The sequence below is a fragment of the Ochotona curzoniae genome, unplaced genomic scaffold (assembly GCF_017591425.1).
Source record: "Ochotona curzoniae isolate NIBS_2020 unplaced genomic scaffold, NIBS_Ocur_1.0 contig_1014, whole genome shotgun sequence".
In the NCBI taxonomy this organism is placed as follows: Eukaryota; Metazoa; Chordata; class Mammalia; order Lagomorpha; family Ochotonidae; genus Ochotona; species Ochotona curzoniae.
The window spans coordinates 21591567-21615663 of NW_024464920.1; the positions used below are offsets into that span (position 1 = coordinate 21591567).

At 37.0% G+C, this 24097-nt stretch overlaps 1 protein-coding gene across 1 annotated transcript in view; it reads right to left on the reverse strand.

The window, feature by feature from the left end:
• Positions 1-24097, reverse strand: part of SYT1 (synaptotagmin 1) — a 399219-nt gene that overhangs the window by 183985 nt on the left and 191137 nt on the right. The window contains exon 8 of the mRNA XM_040981245.1: positions 17843-18025. Coding sequence (XP_040837179.1) covers positions 17843-18008 — 166 coding nt within the window. The 5' untranslated portion in view covers positions 18009-18025. The remainder of the gene's footprint in view (positions 1-17842; positions 18026-24097) is intronic.

The following is a 24097-nucleotide window of genomic DNA, read 5'->3' on the forward strand; positions in this document are numbered from 1 at the left end:
CAGAATGTAAATGTATCAAAAAATGAAGCTATAGAACTAGAAGAAAACATAGGCAATAATTTCACGACCTTGATGTGAGAAAATACTTTTTAACAGTAAAATGAAAACTTTTTGTATTTTGATCATGGGATGAAACAATGCCCAAGGTGGGCATCCAGGCATGCCAGAAAATTAAATGGATCACAACAGATTTTGCCTGAGCAAAGGCTAGTGGTTTTAGATCTATGCAGTGACCTTGGAAAGCTTTTACTCATTGGAGAGCAAGAGTCAAGATACCAGGTGCAAGGTAAGGAGTTAAGAAGTTGCATCACGCTCTATAGCTTAAAACTCTCAGAAGTTTATGGTTTGCAGAATTATGATCTGTTGGCAAAGCATTTTAAGTTTTTAAGAATTGAGACATCACTCAATGTAGCCTGTAATCCAATCACATCACCCTCACTGTTTACCACACAACTCCTGGCTACTGGCTTCAGATCAGCTTAGCTCTGGCCATTACAGCCATTTGGGGGACTGAACTAGCAGATGGAAGATCTGTTTCTCTTTCTCTTTGTAACTCTGCCTTTCAAATAAAAATGGAATGAATCTTACAAAGCAAAAATGGGGAGTAATGATGATGATACTGATGAAGTCTGCTCTTCCTCAACTAAATCGTTCTCATTAAAAAGAAAAGATTTCATTCTCTAGTCACTTTTCCTCTTCCCAAACTTCGAGAAAACCTTCAAATTATTTCTTTTGAATGGGATTTGCTCCTGTCTCTGAGAAGGTTTGCTTTCCTAGCTTCTATGATACTCTGCTAGTTTGTGTTACCCACTCCTGACAGCTCACGTATCTCTTCATCAACTCCTCTATTCATCCATGAGTTCTGTGTTTTAACAATTTATCATTGACATTCTCTTTTTGTTCTGCTATAAGCCTGGCTAATGACCAGTATCCTTTTCACCACCTGAACTTATGTGGTGTGAAACTCCCCAAGTGCAATTTCTGACACTGTTCTCTCTCACTATATATGACATGATGTTGGAGTAGTTCCTGAGATTCCCTGAATTGTTTTTCACATTCTCTTTCCTACATAATCTCAGACCCAGTTGCAGCGCCTGTCAACAGAATGTTCACAAATTCTGTCACATCTGTTCTGTACTTTTCTTTCCCTGCAATTTCGAGTTTCATTATCTCACTCTAACGCTTCACGAATTGGCTTCTTCCTGCCCATCCCTCTCTCCAGCTTTGCTTCTTGAAATCTATACCACCCACACACTCCTGCCGGATTGATGTTCCCAAAACAAAATTATATTACTTCCATGGTCCCTCTTTAACTATTAAATAAAGCCCAGACTCCATAGACTGCAATTAATGGCAATCCTAAACTAATTCTAAATTATTCTCTGATGACACCTTAAGATATTGCTTAAGTGTTAGTATATGTTCTTGTATTGTTGCTCCCAAATATATCTTAGCTTTCTTATTAGATTATAATAAATGACTGATTCTACCTTGTATTCCAGTCCAAACTGTTCATCCAGGTTACACTTTGTATTAACTGCTTACACTTTGTAAGGCATGTAGCAAGTGAAAAGTGACAGTTTTGAAATTGTTTCCTAAGAAAGTCTGGCAAGGAAGCAAATAATGCTACCCAGTAAAAAATGGCATTGACAGAGTAATACTGCTATTCAGGAGGAGGCATGCACAAAGGCTTGGGTTTGCTTTGAGTCTTACTCTTTTTGGATAAGGAGAATTAGATATGCATTGGTATTTCAGAAGTTAGACCACCGCTGTCATTAAATTTTATTTATATAACAGTGGCAGGTTTTGTTCACTCAGAATTTTTGTTTGCCAATACCTCCAATTGGGTACTTGGAGAAGGTAAAAAACGGGGATACCTACCTTCGGTTGGGACTACAATATAGAGGAGCTGGAATGCCAAATAAATGAGTTGAAAATTCAGTGAAGGAAAAAGTACCAAAGGTTTCCAAAGAAGGGAGTTATGTGCTTAGAACTGGACTCTAAGAAAAATCATCCAGAAAATTTATGCATGGAAAGTGCTGGCGGTGGACAGAATTTTCAGCAGATTCTGATCATTTGTAGTAGAGATGATGGCAAAGAAAGCAATGGCAGAAGAAGTGGGGAAGAGAGGACAGGGAATGATGTGATATAATTTGCTGATTTGTTTCACACAGGGATAAAAAAGCTGGAACAAGAAAAATGCTGTGGTTTTTACTTTAGTAGAGAATATGCATGTTTGCCTTTTGTTGGGGAAAAAGATGATATGCTTAGTGCTGGATGCATGAAATTTCAAGTGTAAATGGGATATACAGATGAATGGGTCTAAAGAGAATTTTATAATTGCTTTATTGTTGATATTTTATATTTTGCCACTGATTCAGAATGTGGAACAACTTTATAAGAACTTACCAGCAATTCACATATTCTTTCATTAAATGTCTAACCAAATCCTTTGCTCATTTTTGTGCTAGATTGTAAGGCATTGTTTAAAAAAATACATTTTGAAAACATCTTGGTCAAATACACATATTGTGAATTTTCTCCTCCAGGGTGTGAGCTGCCTTTTGTTTGGCATTCATACAATAGGATGTTTAGCAAACAGAAGTCTTAAGTGCAGTGGGCCAAGTTCTCATTTTATTATTAAAAATTCTTGTCCACATCAAGATCTTGAGTTATTACCTATATTTTCTTCTAAAGTGTTATAGTTTTAACTTTTGATAAATTTATATTTTGAGTTGCTAAGCAAGTGTACATTAAAATCAGAGTGACCTGGGCCTGGGGCAATGGTTCAGTGGTTAAATCCTTACACTTTGCTCACACTGGGATCCCATACGGGCATCAGTTCAAGTCCTGGCTACTTCACTTGCCATCCAGCTCCTGCTTGAGGCCTGGGAATGCAGGAGAGAATGGCCCAAAGCCTTGGAATCCTGTATTTGTGTGGGAGATGCAGAAGATGCTCCAGGCTCCTCCCTTTGGTTTGGATCATAGCTCATTGTTGCAGTCACTTGGGGAGTGAACCAGCAGACACAGAACTTTCTCTGTAAATCTATCTTTCCAATAAAAATAGGTGAATCTTAAAACACACATATGCTACCTACCTACTAGAGGATCTGTGATGAAACACACTGACAATTCAGAGTATAAACAAAGACATAGAACAATTGGAATTCCATATATTGCTGGCAGAAAATGGAAGTAAAATGAATATTTATCATACTATCTATCTAGTATCTCAACACCTAAGCATTTCTCAAGATAAATGAAAACACAAGTATGGCCACTCAAGAATATGCCCAATATTTACAACACCTTTATATGTTAGGACATTGAATTAGAAAGAAGCTAACTGTCATCTATTGGACATGCCTGCCATGGAAGACTAGTCAATAACAAAAAGGAATGGACTGATGAATATAGATGAACCTCAGAAACATTATGCTAAGGAAAGTAGATACAAAAAACTATTCAGTGATTCTATTTTTAGAAAGTGTTGAAAAATTATCATATATTTTTAGTGCCCAATTACTGATGGAACTTGGGGTATTACAACATGAATTAAAAGAAAGGCGAGCCTTTCGAGTATTGATTATATTGCACATATATGGAAAACTGTGTATAACTATAATTTGAGTAAGTTTGTCTTCTTGTATATGAAATACACTTTGTTAAAGCTAACTTAATAAAATAGGGGTCTGCAATAGAGATTCCAAAGGTGGGAACTGAATACTGTGTATGATGAGCATAATGATGGTATTGGAAATCCTGATGTTATGAAGAAATCACAGAGGTAGAAGAACGTCAAGGCAGATTCATACAAAGTACCTACTTACAGGCAATGGGAGAAATGGGGAAGAAAGAGAAGGAATGCTCAGAAACAATGGAAAAAATGGGCCCAGTGTGATAGCTTAGCGGCTAAAGCCCTTGTCTTTTTCCTGCCGAGGATCCCATATGGGTGCTGGTTTTAATCCTGGCAGCTCTGCTTCCCATCCAACTTCTTGCTTGTGGCCTGGGAAAGCAATCGAGGATGGCCCAAAACCTTGGGACTCTGCACCTATGTGGGAGACCTGGAAGAGGCTCTGGGCTCCTGGCTTCGGATTGGCTCAGCTCCAGCTGTTGTAGTCACTTGGGTATTGAGCCATCGGACAGATCTTCCTCTCTCTCCTCCTCTCTTTATATCTGTCTTTTCAGTAAATAAATCTTTCAAAAAAAAAGTGGATGGAAGAAAATGTTAGAAGCCTAGATATAAGCATTTTAATAAGCATTGTGTATGTGGTTGAGCATTCCTTGTTCAAATCCAGTGAAGCAGGGAGAAGTGAAGTTGCACCATTCTGTGGCAGAGATGAGAAACAGAAGGAAGTTTGGAAAACTGCCTATATATTGTCCCGTAAATGAGGCCCAGGCTAAAATCAAGCACTGCTCGACTTTCAGAACCATTACCTAACTCCAATGCTTGCAGAAGTACCCCTGCTTCCACATCAGTAGTTCCGGTGGTACAACTTAAGACTGCTTAATGCAGAACAGCAAAACACATTTACTATTGATGAGATCCTGGAAGGCAGCCAGGAAAACTGCATCAGAGCCACATTAGCAGATCCGGAAAACAAGGTGATGGATGAGGGCAGTTATAGAAAGGTGAGGTGACATGGAACTGTTCCAAAGAGTATGAGCCAAAGATGGCTGGCCGGGCCAGACAGAAGCAGCCCTTCAAACGTCTTCTGCAGGAGTGGTATCACTGGCAGCACTGGAAGCTGAAGGACTCCATTGCCGCTTTTTGGATCTGGACCTGATGCGGTGACACAGGGCAATTCACACACGGTTCCTGTATACAATCACTAGAGCAAGCCACTCACAAGTATCCCTCATGGCAAAAGCCACAAGAACATTTCCAGCTACCTTTTGCACTCTCCCGCTGAGGACTCAGGAAACTGGACCGTCTTTGATGGCCATCGCCATATAAAATGAGCTCATCAGGTTTCCTGGACATTCCAATGCACAGCATTATTTCTAAAACTACAAGATGAAACTGATAGTGTTTGTTAGATGCCTGGGAGCACGAGTGGGATGGCGGTGGGAAACTGATTACCCAGGGGACCAATTTGGTGTCTGCTTGCAACTTGCCTCTGAATCAGATTGGACTGCCACCAGGCCCAAGAGAATAAAGCGAGCAAGAAACATTTTAGTCAACATAAGCAAGGAGCAAAGAAAAAGAACTGAAGAAGGCAATGTTAAAGAAGGGTCAATGAAAAGAACAGGAGAGAGAAAGGCTTGGTTAAAAATCACAGAAGCATTGAAGGCAAGGCAAAATGACTCTAGAAGGTTGGCGAACTTTTTATAGCTTAACCAGGAGCACTGCCTTGGATGGTCACACGCTCTCATCCTTTCCAATTAGGAGCTCAAGGTGACTACCAGAATCTGTTGAACTGAAGGAAGGAGATTAGTAATTGTCAATGTTGAGCCAGATTTATTGCTGGTACTGGAGATGCCAGGACGAATAGACAAGGTCCCTGGATTGAAGTAGATTGCACAGCATGGAGAGACCAAACAGAAAACAAAGAGACAAACAAAAAACATGATAAATTAAATATACAGTAAAAACTAAGCATTCATGAAGTACAAGCTTGTACCGAGGAACAATTACTGGTTAGTGGGTGATGAGGAGGATGATAGCAGAAGCACGGGAAGAGCTTTTTATAGAAATGGAGCTCCCAGGATTAACCAGACCTAGTCCATGTGATGGCCAATAGGCATCTCAGGCTGAGGAAACTGAATGGAAATCTGGAAGCAGGAAGTGTTCAATATAGCCCAGTTACTACTTCTATGAAGTTCCATCTTGCTGGACAAACCATGTAAGGACAAGTAGCTGCAGGTGGGGACAGGGTTTTGTAAAAATCTTATCAAATCTTATCATCAAGCCAACCTTGTTTCATCAAAACACTGTAAAAACATTCTAAGTCTGTAGTGTTACTGAAGACAGGGACTAAGTTAAAAACATGTGCTTTGATTTAGGAGCTTCTTCCACGTCTCCCATGTGAGTGTAGGGTCCCAAGTCCCTGAGCCATCCTCCATGGCTTTCCCAGGCCATAGGCAAGGAGCTGGAAGGGAAGTGGAACAGCTGGGATAGGAACCAGCGCCCATATGGGATTCTAACAGATTCAAGGCGAGGATTCTAGCCACCATGTTGTTGCCCCTGGGTCCTAGTGAACATTTTTGAGGCACCCTCATATGTTACTGTTCATACCTTTCCTGAAATAATCACACTTGTTGTTTTAAAAGGAAGGTTAAACAATTGGGTTCAGGTCACACACCAATAAGGCAGAAGCACGATTTTTGAATTCAGGTCTATGTACTGCATACTTTATATTAATTTATTTTTTATGTTTTAAATTAAAAAGGCAGAGACAGACAGTGGGATAGATCTTCCATCCATTGATTTCACTCTGTAAATACCCACAATAGTTAGGGCTGGGCCAGGTAAAAGCTAGAAACACAGCATCCATCTTATTCTCCCACATGGATGGGAGGGACTCCAGCACTTGAGCATACCTCATTTGCATACCTCACAGTACACACTAGCGGGAAGCTGGGTTAGAATTGGAGGATCCAGGGCCCGGCGCGGTGGCGCAAGTGGTTAAAGGTCCTCGCCTTGCACCCCCGGGATCCCATATGGGCGCCGGTTCTAATCCCGGCGGCCCCGCTTCCCTTCCAGCTCCCTGCTTGTGGCCTGGGAAAGCAGTCGAGGACGGCCCAAAGCTTTGGGAACCTGCACCCGCGTGGGAGACCCGGAAGAGGCTCCTGGCTTCGGATCGGCATAGTATCGGCCCGTTGCGCTCACTTGGGGAGTGAAACATCGGACGGAAGATCTTCCTCTCTGTCTCTCCTCTCTGTATATCCGCCTTTCCAATGAAAAAAAAAAATAATAATAAATAAATCTTTAAAAAGAATTGGAGGATCCAGATGCCAAGCAGGCACTCAGGTATGTGATGTGGGCCTTCCATACAACATCATCACACCTGCACCACTTGCCCACCTCTACAGCTCATCTTATAAACCATCTTACTTCACAGATTGACATCACAGCAACGCTTTGCTGCTCTGGATGAGTTCCATAATGGATCAGAATCCCCGAGTAATTGATGCAGCATTTGGGACAAAGTGTAGACACTTTTAGGCTGTTTTTAGATGGTAGAGAATAATTGTTACATGATAATGGAAACAATGTTTTGAATCTGCTCTGTAATAGTTTATTAACTTGAATAAGCATGTTGTAAATTTGAAAAAATGAAGTTATAATTACATTTTACTTTAAAGGCATCGAATGGTATAATTAAGTTAATCTTATTATTTTGAGATGTGGAGTCTTGTCTAAGTTTGTATGGAAAAACATACAGGAGCTCCTGAAAATTTGTCATTCAAATGTGTTTCTATAATTTATATCTACTGTTGCCTTTAATTGTTTTAAAACTCATAATGTGAACACATATTTGAAGAGGACTAAAGGAAGAGATTAGAGTGGTTTTTGAAATCTTTATGGGACTATACTATCCATGAAAGTGTTGATTAGTGAGGGAATCTTTAAATGGGACAACATTTCCTTAATCTTTACTTCAAAGTTATGTAAGTGCTCTCCAAAGACGTTCTGGGGAAGCACATGGGTGGAAAACATATTGTGCTCAAAACCCTTTATTATACCATTTTCATAAACGAAAATAAAAACAAAGGAAGAGAAATCTAATTGCTGAAAATATAATGGTCTATCATGTAATTTCCCTGTGGCTTTCTGCTCCTGAATTCTTTATCCAATCTGGTAGAAACTGACACAAACCTGACAGGACAGCAGTACATTCAAGACCTGCAGAGTCATTAGACTGAGGCGAAAACAAGAGTCGTTGACCTTCCATTCTGCAGCCTTCCTTACAGTTTGCCTCTGTGCCTTTCTGTGAAAATGCAGCTCGTCATTGCGGTGTGGAAATGAATTCTGAAGCGATTTCAAAATATATTTGTATGGTATTTCAACGAAGTAGTTCCTCAGCTATTTGCGGTATCATTGGAAAATATTTTCCAAGCCCTTTATTTTCCTTGGATGTGCTTACTTAGTATCTTTGAAATGCTAGTGGAATGTAGCTAAAGAAAGTTGAGAAATTTAGCTGAGATTTTAATTTACTTGGTGATTTTATGTGTCGATGTTACTCTGCATTGCCTATGCAGTGAAAATCTATAAAAATCCCTCAACTCTAGTTCATTTCAAAGACAGGAATTTCTTGAGGAAAATTTTTGCATAATAGACTTCCAAGGGAGATACCACAGACACATGTGAACAATCTCCTTGGCATCTAACGTCAGTAGCATGCACTTGTGTTACCTCTCAGCTTTGACGATAGAGGGCTGATACAATTAAATGGCACATTTATTTTTTAAAATTGGAATATGCACAATATCTTAGGTTATAACACATATAATTTTCAGGATTCAAATTATAAAATAGAATATATAGTACATCTACAGGCTTACTAAAAATAGTAAAATCTTCTAGCTATAATGTGGAGGAGAAACAAAACAATAGTCGTGTAATAAAATAATTTTGTTTTTCCACATATAAAAGCACAGCTACACTAGAAGATATATGGAAATAATCACATATTTGCAATTACTATAAAAAAGATGTTCATATTTAGAGAAGTGAATCAAGACTTTTTATTTAAAAACATATTTACTTATTTTGTGATGCAGTTCCACAGGCTCTGGGGACTCAAGATTTTTTAAAAATCAGAATAATATCAAAAGTTTAGAGATTATGGAGATATTAGCATAAAGCTAAACTGGTCAGTATAGAGGAGAGCTATGAAAAACCATTGTGCTAATATGTGAAATACTTCTAGGTTCAGACCATTTTAAGTGTGCCCTCCTTCTTTATGTATGCCGTATGGGGATTTTGAAATTTGTGTCTAATTCAGAACAACTATGAAATGGTCCCACCTATTGCTAGATGAGTAGTAGCTGGACCTAGGCTCACAGATGCTGGTAACATCCCTTTTTACCTATATTTAAGCACACTTAAGCACAGCCCAACAAATATTTACAATATCCTTTTGCATACAGTGCCAACTTACTGAGTATTAACAACTTTTGCTTCAGATGAATCAAGACTCTTCTGCCTTAGCACTATTAATATTAGCTCCTACAAAAATCCACATGCTTACACAATTTACACATATATATATCCCATATTTTGAGTAAGAATTAGAAACATAGCTAAGATGATGAAGTAAATCAAATTAAAATAAAATACGCGGGCCCGGCGGCATGGCCTAGCGGCTAAAGTCCTCGCCTTGAACGCACCAGGATCCCATATGGGTGCCAGTTCTAATTCCTGCAGCTCCACTTCCCATCCAGCTCCCTGCTTGTGGCCTGGGAAAGCAGTCGAGGACGGCCCAATGCTTTGGGACCCTGCACCTGTGTGGGAGACCCGGAAGAAGTTCCTGGATCCTGGTTTCGGATCGGCACAGCACCAGCTGTTGCGCTCACTTGGGGAGTGAATCATTGGATGGAAGATCTTGCTCTCTGTCTCCCATCCTCTCTGTATATCTGACTTTGTAACAACAACAACAACAACAAAAAATCTTAAAATAATAAAATGAAATATGCTTGAGTGGGAACCAGAATCACTACTTGGTACTGTGATAATCTGTCACCCTTCCAGAGTTTCTGTTCCAGAAGGAATCCTTCAGTACTGCATTGATAAAGCTGGCAAATACTTTCCGATCTTATTTGTAGATAGCAATAGTGGAGGTGATTTACAGCCTGTGTGATCTTCTTTCAATGGTTAATCATAAAACTGGATACTTCTTTTCTGACCTGCTCCTACACCTAAAACTTATACCAGAACATTATGTAACTTACTCAGACAACTTATCATCTATTAGCATTACCAAGCAAAGCTCTGAGAATAATACAATCAGGATTCTAATATTTTTCTTATAGACATTCCTATTGAAGAGAGGTTAGTCATGAATAATTTCACTTAACATTTAGCAATGCTTTTCTGAAGTGTAGGTACTGAATCAACAGATAACGATGTTGAGTCATATACCAAGCGTTCATTCATGCAATGAAAATATTTGGCACTTGTGTGTTAGTGAGGCAATAAGAGAAACACAGAAACAGTGAATAAGTACCTGCTTTTTAAGCCAGAGAATGCAATGAAAAACTGAAATAAGTTTGTGTTCTTAGATTCAATTATATAAAACATTAAAATGGGAACATTAAATATTAACCAATGTCCCCTAATAGGTATATAACTACCAATGGTTTCTGACTTAATGGCAATAAAGAGTGCTGGAGGTGATATCAAGTTTTTCTGATTTTCTCAATATTAGTCTCCCAAGAATATAATCTTAAAAAAAAATGAAAACATAAAACAACAACAAAAACCCAACTCAAAAATCCCCAAATAAAGCAAAACCCAAACACCAGACTTTTTTAAACGTAGCAGCTCCTACTGCTACATCTAAAACATACAGTCTATGAGTGTAACTTATTTGGAAAACTGTCACTTTGTAAATCTCTTTCTTATTCTCTATAAAGTGGGGATAACAATTGTTTTCATTTAGAAGAGTTTTTACAAGGTCTACCAGAAGTTTATTTCACAGAAGGCATGACACACATATATACTAAGTTCTCAATAAACATTGGAACATTGGTAACTGCCATGATTATGTTATGTGCATGTACGGATCCCTATGTATTCCTGAGGGTTCTTGTTGTCTGTTTCTTGCAATTATCTCCTTAACATCAACATTGTTTAAAATGATTGCTTTCTAAACCAATTTCTACAAGCGCAGCTTTAGGATCACACTGTTTGTAATCCAATTTTTGTGACACACTACATCGTTGCTCTAACAAGAATTAGTACGATCTCAAACAAAAAAGAAGTCCTGTTATTCTCTGACTCATGCATTGGAATAAGAGCTTTGCTCTTGGTTGTAAACCTTCCCCAGTTCCCAGGAGATCCCATTCTAATTGGTTCCTTGGGTGTCAGATACTTGGAACAGGTGGGGGGGTGGAATTCCCTGTAGAATTTACATTACAGTCAGCAACACAGGCAAAAGTGCCTCAGCCAAGCAAGATCATGATGATGGCAAACTCGGACTGAATAGAGGAGGACTCGTACAATGCTGGCTTTGGAAGGAGTGAGCCACTCGGCCAGCTGACGGCATCTGAGAGCTGTTTCAGAGGAGCATTTCTAGGACTTGAAATCAGGCACAGAATCGGTGAAAAAGCTCAGGGAGGCAAAAACAGTGAGATTTCTTTTGTGATTGGTTTTTCTTGGGAAAAATACATAATGATGACTGAGATTTCTCGGGAAGAACACGCAAAATTGGAGTGGAATAAGGCTAAAAATTAGTTCCTGGAAAGTAAGGAAATTTCACACTAAAGGAAAAGACACAAAAAAGTAGGACCAGTTAATGGAACAAAGCAAGGTGGGAAGGAAGGAAGTGGAGAAGAGGAGGAAGGGTGATGGTTCGGAGGGCAGTATTTGTATTTGTCATAAACATTGCTCAATAGCGATAACAACGCCAGACAACGCTGGCCACATGATGACTGAAAATGACCTTCATAATTGTTCCTCAGGTAGCAAATAAAGTCTTCTGGAAAAAAACAGTCAAATTTTAATATTGCACAAAGGGTAGAAATGAAAGTGGACAGAATTAAGACATTAAAGGGAGTTGATGAAACAGATGGCAGAGTCCATGTTAGGTTTTTAAGTTAGGTGGAGATGCGAAGCAGGAAGAGAGAGTGATAGCTTGAGGGATGAGGTGAGGCTGGGGAAGACATTTTTAGAGTACGAAGGCAGAAAATCTAAGCTTGAGAAAATCTCTAAGGACCTAATATGCATGGATTTTTGTTTGCAATGTCAGATAAATGAACCTTGAGTGCATGTGTAGGCTCAAAGGAGTAAGGCAATGAGAAAGTGAAACAAACAAACAAAAAAACACAAAACAACAAGGATCAAGAGAACTGATCAGAGGAAACCCCAAGGAGGAGTCCAGATGTTGTTGGAATGGGTTTATAGAGTGCAGTACACATGTATTTGGCTGGAGCATTTTGGAATTCTCTCACTTTGGGAGATTCACATGAAATACGAGAAACAGAGTTGCAAAAATGACAGCTTGAACATTGAAGCAATGTTTATTCTATGCCTGACCATTTTCAGCATTTTACACACATTGACATATTTCCCCAACAACCCTCTAGTGGGACTATTACTTTCATTTCTATTTTAGGAAGGATGAAATTGATACAATAATATTAATAAGTATGCCCAAGGTCACATAGTTAGAATGCTATGGAGCTAGGATTTGAACCTGCAAAATGAGGCGTGTGTCCTGAATTTGTGTTTTTAATTCCCGTGTTAAAATGTCTGTCTAATAACATTTTCTACACTCACTGTAACCCACTGAGTCTTCTCAACAAAGAGTCAGTTCTGGCTCTGCTATGCAGAAGGAAAGATGCACGGTACTTCAAGCAGCTCATGAATATCAAAACCTTAATCACAGCTTATTCTGATGACACAAGTTCATGCTTTACAAACCAACCTTGGCCCTACTCATATTAAAATCAAAGTTGCAAAATAAAGAAACATTCTGAAAAACCTTGTCTGCTTCATTTAGATAACACTGTGCGAAATGAATTGAAAGATGAAAATGCTCAGCGTTTGCCATTTCTTTCTCTTTTTTTATTTTAAGCCCTGTGGTGTTATGGATGATATCATCAGGCAATTTGGTTTGAATATGTTTCATGCTGGACTGTGCAGATTACCCAACTAATGACATGCATACTCCTTGCCACTGTGACACCTCTCCTTACAAGTGGGAATTCCAAGTGACAGACTAAAGCTGTTTGCTATCATTATGGCAAAAAAAAAATAATAAATAAATAAAAACCACATCTGCAAGATAGCCAAGATTTAGTTCAGGGACTGAAATCGATTAATATTCTAATTTGTTACCTGTCATTTAGCATCCCTAAAGGAATTTCATTTTAGAAGTATTATTTAGTTTTGTTTAGTGTGTCTCTCTGTATGTAAATATGATTAGACATTTAAATTACACAGGTAGTGGAAATTGATAGATTAAAATGAAAACACAAAATTTTTGTCAAACTGCATAACATTTTATGAGACACTTTCTTTCCTAAAAATGATTTTTATCATCTTAAGATTTTAGGTACTTGTTTCTTCCTGTTAAATTAAGGAGAATGCTAGCAACCTAGTATTTCTGTGGATACTACTTCTGACATCCTATTATTTTAGATTGTTGGTTAAGAGTAAATATCTATTAAGGAGCTAAGATCATTTGGTTGATTCCCAAGTACCTAATAAATGGGCATAGGAATGGGACAATGGTTTTTGGCAGGAATGGAGCTTCATTGACATTTTTTTCTGCTGAATGTTTTCCTAATGATGTGTAGGGAAGGAGAAAAACCCAAAATAATAACTAGCTCCACATGGGAAAGGTTAAAAATGTAGATATAACGATCATGGTAGAAATACACACACACACACACACACACACACACACACACACACAGAGGAATGGCACAGTCAAGCAATGGAATTATGCTTTCCATAGTGCCTGAAATTTAAAATTTATCAAATTTGTGCCTTAACAATATGTTCTGTCAGAATCACAATGCCTCAAATTCTAAGAGGCATAGTTCCAGATAAATATTATTTTTTCATTCTTCCATTCATCAAAAACATACTGAGGGTCTTGTCAAAGACCATTGTGGATATAATGGTGCATATTACTGCTCATAAAATTCCACTGCTTTGTAGGAAACCCAACCAATTAAAACCACATAATAAAATACAATGCTTTATAGATAGTTAAGAGATGTGGTGAAAACTGAAGCACTGGAAAAGATGGAGTGAGATGAAAGGACTTGCATTCTTAGGTGGCATAGCTGGGGAGTCCCATCCAAGAGAATGAGAACAGGGAAAGACCTAAAGAAGATGAGTGAATGAGTTTGTTGACAAATGGGCAATATTTGATTCCATAGTTATCAATGTTAGAATGTGCTCTTCATCCTTTCTGAAGAGATAATGAAGATAGACAGGGCATGTATTAGATTTGGTATAATTCATTGCTTTTTCTGTGTCTCTAAAACACATTTCTCTTAAACCATTTTTCACAAATATTCAAACAAGAGTTTGTAAAAATAACATTTGCATTTGATTTCTGCCTTGTCATTGTACCTCAAAATTGCATCAAAAGAACCCAGAGTTTGTCTATCAGCCTGTTAGTTCAACAACAGAACAAAGAAGAGAACATGCACCATAGGACTTCTCCTTTTCTACATATTTAAGGGTCTTTCTGCTGTGAATGATGAATGATGACTGTGCTAAACCCATTTCTTGGATGAACCTGAAGTTGATGACAAGGGATGGACAAGCCGCAAAGCTGAAACTACTGAGCTAGAAGTTGACACTGTTGGATTTTTACATTTTTTTGGTGTTCTTGTAGAATAATTTCCTTGTAAATTTTAACCAATCTCTCATCTGGATTATTACAATGTTCTGATATCTTTTCTGTCCTTGACTGTCTATAGCCTATTTTCAACACTACAACAATAATTATCTTTAAAATAACAAGTCAGTTTACAGAACACCTCTGTTCAACAATGCAAAATGGTTCAAAGAAAGTCATCTTTGGCCACTCTCCATCATGTTTACTCTACTTATGTAATACCCAGCTGTTGCTCTCCAAAATTCTTATCTGAGAGCTTATGTTCTAGCGGGTTTTATGATGGATTCTGCCTTTACTTTTTTCAATTTCTTTATGACAAAAATCTGTTTTGATATCTTACAAACAATACTTTGGCCTCTTTTTGTGATACCTTCTGTCATTTATTCACTTACATTTTTCCATACACTATCATAGTTTATATGGCACACTGCACATGAGATTATCTACTTGCTTATTGATGACTTTTTTTGACTACTAGAATTTAAGGGATGTGTAAGGCCTCAAGCTTTTGTTTCAGCACTTAGGAAACATTTTTGCAATTGTGATAGAACAAAATGACCCAATAGCACTTCCTGATGATTATCGCTTTGCAGAAGCATAATTTAGAGTAACTATTCATGCATTAAAATACTTTCACAAGAACTACAGAAACCAGATAAACAAGGAAATCAACCTTGGTACACAAAGCAATATAACATGGAAAGAGTTAGCATGAGCCTTGTATCCTGACACAGGACTTTACATGTTAACTCCCCGGAAAAGGAAGGTCTGCTTGCCTCATTCTTCCAAGCAATTCCCATGCACTGAACCTGTAGACCCATGTCAGTTCCACAAGGTACCACATAGCCCCATGCTCCAGGCTTGCACAGGATAGTTAATCTCCAGCTGACTTCACTATCTCATTTATGTTGGTGCTCTCTTGCTCCAGACAACTCTGAGTAGACCCTGGCCTTAGATGCCCCCGCTCTAATTCTACCTCCATGGACTCTAAAGTTCTTGAGGCATCACACTGGTTATGGCTGCCTTGGGCTTTTGTTAGCACCACATTGGATAGAGCAGTCCCAACATTCTCACGTACCCCACTGCCTGGCTGGCTAGTTCAACTCAAGGCTTCCAGCTTGTCTTGAGCTCCACATTTGTCATACTTGATAAAACTTCAATTGTAAATTTGTTAAGATCTGGTTTATATCTCAACATATGATCTATACCAGAGAATGTTCAATGCATCTGTTGAAATGACTATATCATTTTTCCCTTCTTTTGGTTAGTGTTGTGTATCTTATTTACTGATTTACTGTTTTTGTATAACATGGGACGAATCCTACTAGATCCTCACGAGTGATCTTTTTAATGTGCCATTAATTTGTCTTACCACATGCAGAAGAAACATTTGACAGAATTCACCATCCTACCAGAATGAAAACTCTCAACAATTTAGGCATAGAAAGAATGTATCCTAACACCTTTATAAGTCATATATGGTAAGCTCACAGTTTACATCATATTCCACAGGAAACAAAGGAAGTTTTTGTTTTTCTGAAACTCAGAATAAGGTTGAGGCTTACATTTTCCTCTTATATTCACCATAGCAATGGTCTGTATCTTTTGCAAATGGCATTACCTTATAGATATAAAATCAGTCTACTAACAAAAAGAATAATCTCACTCAAAAAACAAACAGAATTTCTATCCATTAACTGTGGACTATTTGAAAAAAAATTAACGATTCCATTTATAAAGGGAAAAATAATACTAACACTCTAAAATACTGATGAAAGAAATTAAGCAAATGGAAGTAAATGTAAAGATATCCTGTTCAGATGAATTGGAAGATTTAGTATTGTTAAAATGTCCACACTGCACTGATTCATTATATTAAGCCCTATCAAAATACCAAAGGCAGTCTGCAAAGAATAATAATAATAAAAAAAGAAAACTCTCAACAGTTTTATGGAACAACAAATACTTTGGATAGCCAAAGCTTCCTTCAGTGAATGGAACAATCTGGATACATACACTACCTGATTGCAAAATACACCTCAAAGATAGGGTAAGCAAAGCCACATGGCATTGGTATAAAAACAGACACAAAGTACGATGGAACAGTACAGAGATGCCAAAAATAACCCCATGCTTTATAAACAACTGATTTCAACACAATAACAAAGTCAATACTATGAGGAAGGGACAGTCTCTTCAAGAAGTACTGTTGGATAACTAGAAATTTGCATGCAGGAGACTGAAACTAAATCTTTACTATATACTATGCTCTAATCTTTGAGACTAGTAGAAAAAAATATAATGTTAAAGCTCTATGATATTGTTCTGGCATGTAACTTTTTCGCTTCGGCACCCAAAGCATAGGTAGCAAGAGCCAAAGCAAATACATGGTATATTATCTAAATTAACTAGCTTTTACAGAACAACAAAAATCAATAGAATGAAGAAATGAGGAAAAACCTTTATGCTATATATCTGATAATGGGCTAATACTTGAAATATGCAAGCAACAAAAACCAGTCAATGAAAAGATATCATGTGTGTGTCTCAAAGATAAATTAGAAAAATTTAAAAGAAATGACCACTAAATCTAAGGGCTCAATAATTGTTTTTTAAAAACAGATACAGACCATCAGGAATAACAAATGAGCCAACAATCATATAAAAATTATTATTATTAACTTCATTTCCTTTGGACATTATATTATACTTTATGATAGGGTTTATTTGCATCAATAAATAGGTAAAAATTTAATAAAATATAATATTTAATAAAACAATTTAGTAAATACTTTTTATTGAATAAATAGTTATTTAAACACCACTGATCTGACTTTATTCTGCCCTCACTACTAAGCTAAGAGGCTTTTCTCCTTTCTGAATGACAGCAAACAAGGTAAAACGACATGGGTGAAAGAGTTCGAAGTCTTGGCAAATAAATGATAGAAGATCCAACTTGCAATATTGAAAAAGTAATGTTATCAATAATCTTTATAATACACTGGTTTCCTAAATACAAATTCAAAAAAAATCCAACATAAGCTAAAAGAATCAATGTTTAGAGAAATTCATGTTAAAGAAAATATAAAAACTACTTATTTAAAACAAAAATTTTGATAAATGAAAATGTTATATAACTTAGAATATTTCATTTCTAAGCATATTCCATTCTTTCATATTCCATGACTGTGATATTACTATCCAAATTAATACCATAACAAATTAAATATTAAAAGGAGTTGCTTTCTTTGCCTTCCAATCCCAAAGGTGATTTTTGACAGTCCTTTTCTTGTAATGTAACAATATAAAATACTCACGTGGAATTTTATGTAGCTCATTCATAAACTTCTCTTTCAGCTTAGAGAAAGCATCTTCCTTTCCTTCCCCAGGGCTGGCTGGCTCAGTGGCATTGTGTGGCAGCACGGTGGCCACAGTGGTGACTGGAGGGGCTGCCAGCGCCTCGTGGTGGCTCTCACTCACCATTGTAGTTTTAGGTGAAACTGTGAAGGGAGGAAAGCAAAGGACAAACAATTCAAAATGGTTTAATTGACCCCACATCAAAGGTGTATCAGAAATGAAAAGACATCAGAGGGTGCACCTGCTCACTGGATAGTCTGTCATTAGCATATTGCTTTATGTTGGTTCATGAAATATTCAGGGAATGCAATGAGTGGAGAGGTCTTTCTCAGGAGACGAGCATTCTCTTCCAACAATACCATGTAAATGATCAAATGCATTAGTTATTTATATAGCCAATTAGTGCTATGTAAATGTATTCTAAACTACCTTAGAATACATATGAAATAAATATCAAAATACATGGCCCAAACTTCATATTTTGCAATTTCTAAAAGAGATAAAACACTTGTATTATAACTGCTGATAAGTGACAATATATATTCAAAATGTTAGTGAATTATAAAATGATTATAAATACCATTATAATATCCTTTGATTCTTAAAGGCATGCTGAATATTACACAAACTGGGCCTTGAATCCCATTTATTGATGGTTAAGTTTTCCTCCCATTTTTTTTCACCATTCATGGCAGACAATATTCTGATCAATAATTCACTTGTCTTATTGGATAATCCTTTTCCCAAGTCACTGCAAAGTTGGCATGATTGACTCTCTCAATATATATCAAGTCACCGATGATGAAACATGACTTGTCTGTTTAATCACTTTAATTTATTTAGATTGATTATTGAACTCTTTTATCCAATTAATTTATTCAATTATTTTAAGTGCCTATTTACCTCCAAAATACTGCAAAGCAATTAATACTTAAGGTAGTCAATGAAAACATCTTAGACTAAAAGAGTCTTCACTAAAAGAGATTAGCTCTTTATTGAGGCTTCCTGTTTTTCTACTGGTAAGTGATATACAGCACAGGAGTAGAATCTTGGCCTTGAAGTCAACAGAATCAGTTCTACTTCCTTAGTAGTTAAGTGAATTTTTATAAAGCATTGCTCTAAGTATTTATACACCTTCTTAATATGAAGAATTGAGCCCTGCTTTATAGATGTAAGGCAGGTATTCTAAAGGCACAGAAATAAACTCACTTCTTCCAATTTAAAAAGGAGTATAGACTTGCATGATTTTCTGTGTGGTGGCAGGTTGTGCTGATCGCATACTTCAGGAGAGAAATAAATAAATACAGACAGACACAGGCAGGAGTAACTTTACACTATCCACAGATTCCAACCTAATAAGGCCTCAAAGATCCTGTGATTTTGCAAAGATGTGATGGTAACCAGCAAATAGATGAAGAATTTTTATAGAATTTTAACCTTTTATGAATTAATTATGTACACTCAACATATTTAGTGCACATTTACTTAGAAATAGAATAATCACACTATGTATGAAAACATTAACAAAAATTGAGAGATTTTTGGTTCTCCTTGGAGAGAGATCATGGATGAGAATAATACAAACACATAATTCACTTTTGTAACTATTTCTTACTTTTTAGCACTTACATTTTTCACTGGTTGCAACTATATAATCCTCAAGGGCAGAACTAGAAAAATACAAATTCAGACCTTCTTTGTCCTTTGGTTTTCTCATGTGGAAAATGAGGATAGACAGACCAAAGATGGTGTTTTCAAGAGTATGAGATGAAATAATCCATATGAAGAATTAACACAGTGTCCAGCACAGCAGTGTGTTCTGCCAATCCTTCTCTCTGTCTCTTGTCCCCTCATGGAACTTAGCAGCCCAGAATCCTCAAAGATTGGAAACTTCTCACTTTTAAAATGCTATTTTAGATTCTGTAGAACCTAGAAGTTTTTCTGCAAAAAGCACTTCTCTTAGAGTAACTTGGCTGAAAAACCTAATAATGAAGATGTCTTAACTTTCATGTTTCTTGTGAATTAGTTGGTTTAAAATTAGATAAACACACACTCACACACATATATATACAAAATATTGGTACGCATATACTCAAACAAGGAACTGTTTCTCTGTGGTATCACTCACTAAGTGTGATACACATTGCCAGTTAGTGACACAGGGCAGGTGATGATATGTGAAACATTACGATTTACTGTGGAATGAAAAAAATGAGCTCAATTAGAATAGCTAAATAATAATAGCACATTAAATTAAAAGCACATTGCCTGACAGATTTTCAGTTTAATTTCAGTCTTATTTTGGAAGTGAGATGTTGGTGCCGGTCCCTCAGACATTCTTTCAACTGATACTTCCAAATAACAACACATTTATTTCTAGCTGCTGTTTGCACAAGTGGGTGAGTCTCACCAGAGGGCTGAGTCATTCAATATTTCCATATTTGTGCAATAATCTGAACTATTCGTAAGTATAATTTTAAAGCTATAAAAAGTAAAGAAGAAAAGAGACTTTTACTGAATATGATCAATATTTAGGAAATCAGTTTGAAGTTACCGTGATTTTAAATTTTTTTTAGGGAAGCAAAGACTTTTAAATTTCAAAACTGCTTCTACAACAAGGTATTCTTTGAAGTAGTCAACAACAAAAAAGGCTACAAACCTTTAACTGTAGCAACCAATAATATTATCCTTAACATTTCTGATTTTAAAAGAAAAGCCAGAAAACCTTGAATAAAGTATAGACAAAGGTTATTGCAAACTGCTATGAGATTAAAACATTTTAAAATTCAAGATTATTGTGGGCAATTAGGATATACTGAAAAGAGTGGCTATTTTACTTTTTATTCCTTTATATCTCGAAATAATATTGTTTGTCAATAGCAAAACAAAGAACTCAAATTGATGAAAATAAGTTATTTATAAAGAAAACATCATTATGTAGATGGGAATGCTAGCTGTTGGCCCGGTTCTGGCTAAAATTACTACCTTCTATTCCTATTGGTACTTTTAGTTAATGTAGCATATTTTGCTATTCAAAAAAAAAGAATCAAATCTGGGTAACATGAAATACAAATAACTATCATTCATTTCATAGGTGAAGAAAGTACAACAGAGTGAAGTTAATGAATTCCAGCCCCTACAGTAATAATCGCAATGAGGATAGAACACAGGTATCTTAGCTACCTAATATTAAGCTACTCTAATATTAAGGGACTTGCACACTAGGAAACAAGTGTCTAATGAAATGATGCATTTTGGGAGGCTTAAAAGACAGATCCCCAATGAAATTGTTACATACATCTTGGCAATACAATGCTGGACTCTAACATCTTCTAAACCTACAATGTCATGATACACTTAAATAGCAGAATGTTGGATTTGTGACTGTTGCTGAAGGACTATTCTATTGCCATGTGCATTAGAAAGCATCCCACTTGTGCCCCTGCTGTGGCACTTCAGATCCAGCTCCCTGCCAAAGGCCTGGGAAAAGCAGTGAAAGATTGCCCATATGTTTGGTACCCTACCATTCACCAGAGAGACTTGGAAGCAGCTCCTGGCTTTGGCCTGGCCCAGTGCTGTTTGTGGCTATCTACGGAGTGAACTCCTGGATGCAAGGTCTCTCTGTGGGTGTATGCATGCATGTCTCTATCTCTTTGTTTGTAACTCTGATTTAAAATAAAACAAACCTAAAAAAGAGATAGCAATTAAAATGTCAACCTTATGTTAGAACAGTCACTCGTATCCCCATGTTTACATTTTCAGTAATTAGAAACACAAATTATTTTAAATTACAAAAAGAAACAAACCCCTTTCAAACTGTTTTGATCTCGAGAAAACTGAATCTTGTAGAACAGGTTTAATTTCCTAATGCCAGGCTTTCACAAAAATACTTTAAAATGTAATTAAGAAACTGAAGCTCAAGAATGAATAATGAATCTATATTTATAGTGAATATATTATCCTGAATGGCCACTGGGTAGAACACAATGTAGAGAAAAGTATTAAGGCATCATAAAGGTTAATACTTTTCTGGTATAAAATGAGGAAAATTAGGATTTGGGGTTGCCATGACAACTTCTTTCTGTCCCATTCTATTTATTCTTCTGCATAGGATTTTAATTACGTTGGTCTCTAGATCTACAAATTGATATAGATTTCTTGGATTAGTTAGTGAGAGAAACTTCTATACTGCATAAACTGAGTGATTTCTAGAGAAAATATTATTTCCATCTCTATTTAGTAGTTTATAACAACAGGTAAAATTAAGGAACAAACAGGAGAAAGTTTAAGAAATATTACAGAAAAGGTTATTATAAAAATGTATTGTTATGTAGCAAGTCCTCAAAATGAAGGTAAACCTGGGAATAATTATTCATGTATCCTATAATATCTTGGAATGTGTTAAAAGTTGGAGAGCCAACTGTAATGATTTTACCATGTCAGTTTCTCTCTACCCATCATAGTGAAGACAGCATGAATGGATGCCATCTGTCTACTTCTTTCCTTTAAGCCATTGAACCTCAAAGAGTACTGACAGCTGACTGACTAAATGAAAGTATTTCCTCCCTAAAAATTACTCTTGGGTAAAAGGAGTTGGTTTGCCAGGATGACACCCTTCTCCAACGACAGCTCTTTGGGACTGGCTCTTTGGGTCAAGTCTCAGTCCTTCTCTGAAGGATCTTTTGGGATTCGCTCATTCCTGGTCCAACTGCACTTCTGTTCATTAAGCATTTCCCTTTGGTCAAACCTGCTCCCCACTGTTCCTTACATGGAAAGCATTCCACAATAAACCAACTCCGACTCAACCCAGGTATCCAAGGACTGGGACCTATGATAGACTTTTGGAAAAATACAAAAAGACTGTTCCAAAACATTCATTTACATTCTTTACAAACTCAAGGATTCTGAGGCAGTAAGTGAGGTCTACTAGCATATCAACATCTTCCGTATGTTTGCAGGTGTTTCAATGTCAGGCTCGAGGCTCACCTTCTCTCTAGTTCAAACCTGTCATTTCTCTTGAGGGAAGTAGAAGAAAAGTGAGAACCTGCAGCCCTGTCACAGCAGAGAAGAGCTAACTTCTGGCAGTAGCTGCAATGAAAGGGCTACACATGCAAGGTTGTTTTTTGGGTCTTAGGGCAACTGGAAGCATAGCATGTGACTAACCAAAAACACACAGGCACCTGAATTCATTTTCATATTCATTCTCTCTTACCCTCTACTCCCCGGCCCCTCTGCTATTCAAAAGACATTTAGGTACTTCAACTTACAATAGTGCATTTGCTAAGTTGCAAGAATCTTCATATGTACAGATAATGTTTGTTTACCAGGAAGTATTTCTTTTTGTGCTTTTGCAAATAGCATACAACTGGGTTTTTGTAACTTTGAGGACAGATTTAACATTCTTTTCCAACCCCACAAATCCTTCACTACAAACACTGAAGAGATGCATATAATCTAATGCTGACAGCATCTGAGGAAAAATGTGGGAGGGAGGAAATTGTGCAAACTCATTAATTGCATTTCCTAGGAATTCCCCTTACGCCTCTTAATCCCTTCCCATTGTCTAGTCCTATGGAAAACACCATCTACATTCCTCCCCCTACTGACAAGTCCCTCAGCACCCTTGTACAGTGAACATGGAAAATTTGGGTCCAGTGCAAAAGCAGAGAGGCATACAGATACAATGATATCAAGTGGCCAAACAGATTAAAAAGTAAATATTTTTATACAAGTAGTCAATCTTTGCAAGTGACTGTTTTTTTCTACTACTAGTGGTTAGAAAATTTTGACTTGCTGACTTCTGATTTTCCTATTCTTAATGTGAATTATTTCCTGTCTTTTTGTTTTGTGAGATAATTTAGTTTCTGAGAATCTCCAGTTGTTTATCCACTTTCCTCCACTCCTGTCTACCCCTGCTACAGTCAGCCTGAACCACCGAAATGAGCAGAATGAGATGATGCTGTTTAGAAGATTTCTGAGGGAACCATAGAGCAATATTTGCAAAAACACTTTATCTCAACACTGTTGATGAAACCAGTGATAATGGTATGTGAAAAAAAGATGTGCATCTGGAAACAGATTGAAAAGTTGTAGGAGTTGCTTATCCAAGTGATCATGACTTTGTCCACCTAGTCTTTATGCACAGAAGTAACACAGAATGAAAATTTCTTACCCAAATCTACATATCTTCTCGAGTTAGTTCAACATCGAAATTC